Source organism: Chenopodium quinoa, unplaced genomic scaffold (assembly GCF_001683475.1).
Source record: "Chenopodium quinoa cultivar QQ74 unplaced genomic scaffold, ASM168347v1, whole genome shotgun sequence".
Classification (NCBI taxonomy): domain Eukaryota; kingdom Viridiplantae; phylum Streptophyta; class Magnoliopsida; order Caryophyllales; family Amaranthaceae; genus Chenopodium; species Chenopodium quinoa.
This window is the reverse complement of record NW_018744111.1, coordinates 307,298-310,780: the sequence shown is the minus strand read 5'-3', so window position 1 is coordinate 310,780 and position 3,483 is coordinate 307,298. Positions and strand designations below refer to the sequence as shown.

Sequence of the window (3,483 nt, the reverse complement as noted above, 5' to 3'; positions counted from 1 at the left end):
ATGCATGAATTAAATCTTTAAATTCTTTAATAACTTTAACAATTGAATTGCTAAATTGATTGTGATTATGCCAATGCTAGGTTAGACGTAACTATAGTATTGCGATTATTCCATTGTTTTTATCACAGCGAGAGTTGGGTATAAACGGATTTGAGTAAATCAATTTAGGGTTTGATTCTCAACACGAGAGTAGTCGGGTTTGATAATTGGGAAGTCAGAGTAATGTGTTTAATGTCTTTAATTTGCATGATACCATGAGAATAGGATTGATTGTATGTTAGGGAAGCCATTGATGCTCGAGAGAGATCCTTGGTATTTATTAGGGTTTACTTTTCCCCGTTCGATTGAAATCGTATGTTAAGGGTAGAATTACAATTGCATCGATAATAATTGTGGTGAAAATAGATCTTGGATGTTTTAAGTACTTGATTTAATCATCTCATTTAGTTTATTTTTGAATTCTTTTCATATTTAGTTCTTTAGATAATTGATTATAATTGATTCTTGCTTAGTAGAAATTCTAGTCTAATTAATTATTTCTAAACCTTAGTCTCTTGGGATCCGACCCTTACTTGCCAGTCTACATTAGTATTGGTCTGTTAGGTTATTTTTGATAGGTACACGACACGCCTACCAAATTTTGGCGCCGTTGCCGGGGACTAACGGTTTCATTAGATTATTTGTGATTCATTTTTGCTTAGCTTATTTCGTTGCTTTGGCTATTCTCTCTTGTGTTTTTGGTACTTTTTCTCTAGTTTTTCTTGTGCATGCCCACACGACGCTCAGGTTCAGAAGATCTTGAACCATTTGATTATGAGATCGAGGCAAGTATAAGAAGAAGGAGAACAAGAAATCGACGTAGGAGAAACATGGTAGACCAACCAACGAAATCCCTTTTGGAGTACGGTATTCCTGATACGACTACCGGAGTCCTTTCTAGCATCATAATACCACCTGTAACGGCTTAGCACTTTGAGCTCAAGCCGCAATTCATCCAATTCATCTCCAATGATTCATTCGCAGGGCTACCACATGATTGCCCAGTAAGTCATATTGATAGTTTTTTGGAGAAATGTGATACTATGAAGTTGAATGGTGTTACAGATGATGCAATCAGACTACGCCTTTTCCCCTTCTCACTTCGAGACAGGGCAAAGGAGTGGTTAAGAGATGAAGGCACTGGCTCGTTCGATACATGGGACAAGTTAGTGAAGGCCTTCCTAGTGAAGTTTTTAGGGAGTGAGAAGACTGCAAGATTGAGGAATGACCTACAAACTTTTAAGCAGTCAGATGATGAGTCTCTCTATGAGGCTTGGAGGAGATTTAAAAGATTGCAGAGACAATTCCCTCACCATGGCATTCCAGATTGGATTTTGATGCAGACCTTTTATAATGGCATGACTCATGAGTTCCGTATTTACATAGATGCTGCGTCAGGAGGTTCTCTCTTGACAAAGAACCCCACTGAAGCTAGGGAGCTCATAGAGAAGATGGCAGCCAATGATAACTATCATCCTGGAGGCCGAAACACTGTGAAAAAGGGAGGTAAACTTGATGTTGATGCTTTAACTATGCTAACTAGTTCTGTGCAGGCACTAACAGGAAGGTTCGATAAGTTCCAAGCAGGAACTTCTAACACCCCACAGGAGTTATGTCAGTTATGTAATGTGCAGGGTCATGTTGCTCCAGATTGCCCACAGATTTCGCAGAATACGGAAGAGATGTCAATCGAGCAAGCCAATGCTTTCTACTCCTCTAACCCAAAGAAGCCTTATGACCCTTATTCCAACTCCTACAATGAAGGATGGAAACACCATCCTAACTTCTCATACAAAAATTCCCAAGCACAACAAAACCCTCAACCACCACCTGGTTTCCAACAGAAAACACCCAATGCCCACCAACCAATGCAACAACAACCTCAGAAATCAAGCCTAGAGGTGACATTAGAGAGCTTTATAACCGCAACAAACAGTGCCATCCAACATCAAAATAGCTCTATCCAACAGTTGCAAGCTCATGGTAAACTTATGGAGAATTAGATAAGCCAATTGGCCAACCAATTTAGCCAAGCCTTAAAAACTCCAGGAACCTTCCCGGGCCAAACTGAACAATCTCAAAAAGGCCAAATGAATGTCGTCACCTTGAGGAGTGGAAAGCAGTTGGAAGATCCTTCTACCAAGGAGCCATCAAGAGAGGTCATTGATGAAGTGGGTGCAAGTGAGAAGAAAGTAGATGATGCTAGGGTCAAGGAAGCATCAAAGGAAGCACCACCAAAGCCACTTGCTCCGTATGTGCCTAAAGTTCCTTTTCCTCAAAGGTTAGCCCAAGCTAAACTTGAGAAAAAGTTCAGTAAGTTCCTCGATGTTCTTAAAAAGCTTCATATTAATATTCCATTCCTAGATGCCATATCTGAGATGCCTTCTTATGCAAAATTTTTAAAAGATATGCTATCTAACAAGAGGAAATTAGAAGAGAATACTACAGTTGCTTTGAATGCAGAGTGCAGTGCTATTTTGCAGAACACTCTCCCTAAGAAATTAGGAGATCCAGGTAGCTATTCAATTCCAGTGAAGCTTGGAGATATTGAGATCAACAGGGCACTATGTGATCTAGGTGCAAGTGTGAGCCTCATGCCACTGTATATATGCAAGAAGCTGCAGATGGGTGAACTCAAACCCACACGCATATCTCTGCAACTTGCAGACAGGTCAGTGAAGTTTCCTTTGGGTGTACTTGAGGATGTACCCCTCCGAGTAGGTAAGTTTTTCATTCCATGTGATTTTGTTGTGATGGAGATGGATGAGGATGTGAATGTTCCTATCATATTAGGTAGACCTTTCTTAGCTACTGCAGGTGCAATTATAGACATGAAGAAAGGTAAGATTACTTTTAAAGTGGGTGATGAGAAATTGGAATACTCACTTTTGAATGTTATGAGTGCTCCTTCTATGGGAGACACTTTTTGTTAGGTTGATGTGCTCGATGAGCTGCAGAATGAGCAACTTCCCTTGAATCAAAATGATGATGCTCTTGAACAAGTGCTATTAGGGAAGGAAGATGATAATGGAGATTAGCAGTCTAAGGAGTATACCAGGTTACTTGATGAAGCAAAGGCCGATCTAAATCAGAACCCGATCAGAGCGACATTGGAAGTAATGAGTATTGGGGAGAGTTCTAAGCCTCCCGAGGTAGAGTTGAAACCCCTCCCCTCTAACTTAAAATATGCATATCTTGGTCCAAATAAATCATATCCCGTTATTGTCAATGCTGAACTCAAGGACACAGAATTGGAGCAATTGCTCAACGTTCTGAAAACATATAAAAGTGTCATTGGGTACACCATTGATGATATCAAGGGCATTAATCCTTCTTTCTGTATGCATAAGATCATTCTTGAAAACGATCATGCCTCTTCTGTAGAACCTCAGAGAAGACTTAATCCTAATATGATGGAGGTAGTTAAAAAAGAGGTTCTGAAAT

At 40.0% G+C, this 3,483-nt stretch overlaps 2 protein-coding genes across 2 annotated transcripts; both read left to right on the top strand.

The window, feature by feature from the left end:
* Positions 1 to 1,082: 1,082 nt before the first annotated feature.
* LOC110692386 lies at positions 1,083 to 2,042 on the top strand. Its single transcript, XM_021869385.1, has one exon. The coding sequence runs from the start codon at positions 1,083 to 1,085 to the stop codon at positions 2,040 to 2,042; it is 960 nt and encodes a 319-aa protein (XP_021725077.1).
* Positions 2,043 to 2,129: 87 nt separating this feature from the next.
* LOC110692385 lies at positions 2,130 to 3,077 on the top strand. The gene is made up of 2 exons (XM_021869384.1): positions 2,130 to 2,897; positions 2,973 to 3,077. The coding sequence occupies exons 1-2, from the start codon at positions 2,130 to 2,132 to the stop codon at positions 3,075 to 3,077; spliced, it is 873 nt and encodes a 290-aa protein (XP_021725076.1).
* Positions 3,078 to 3,483: the final 406 nt, after the last annotated feature.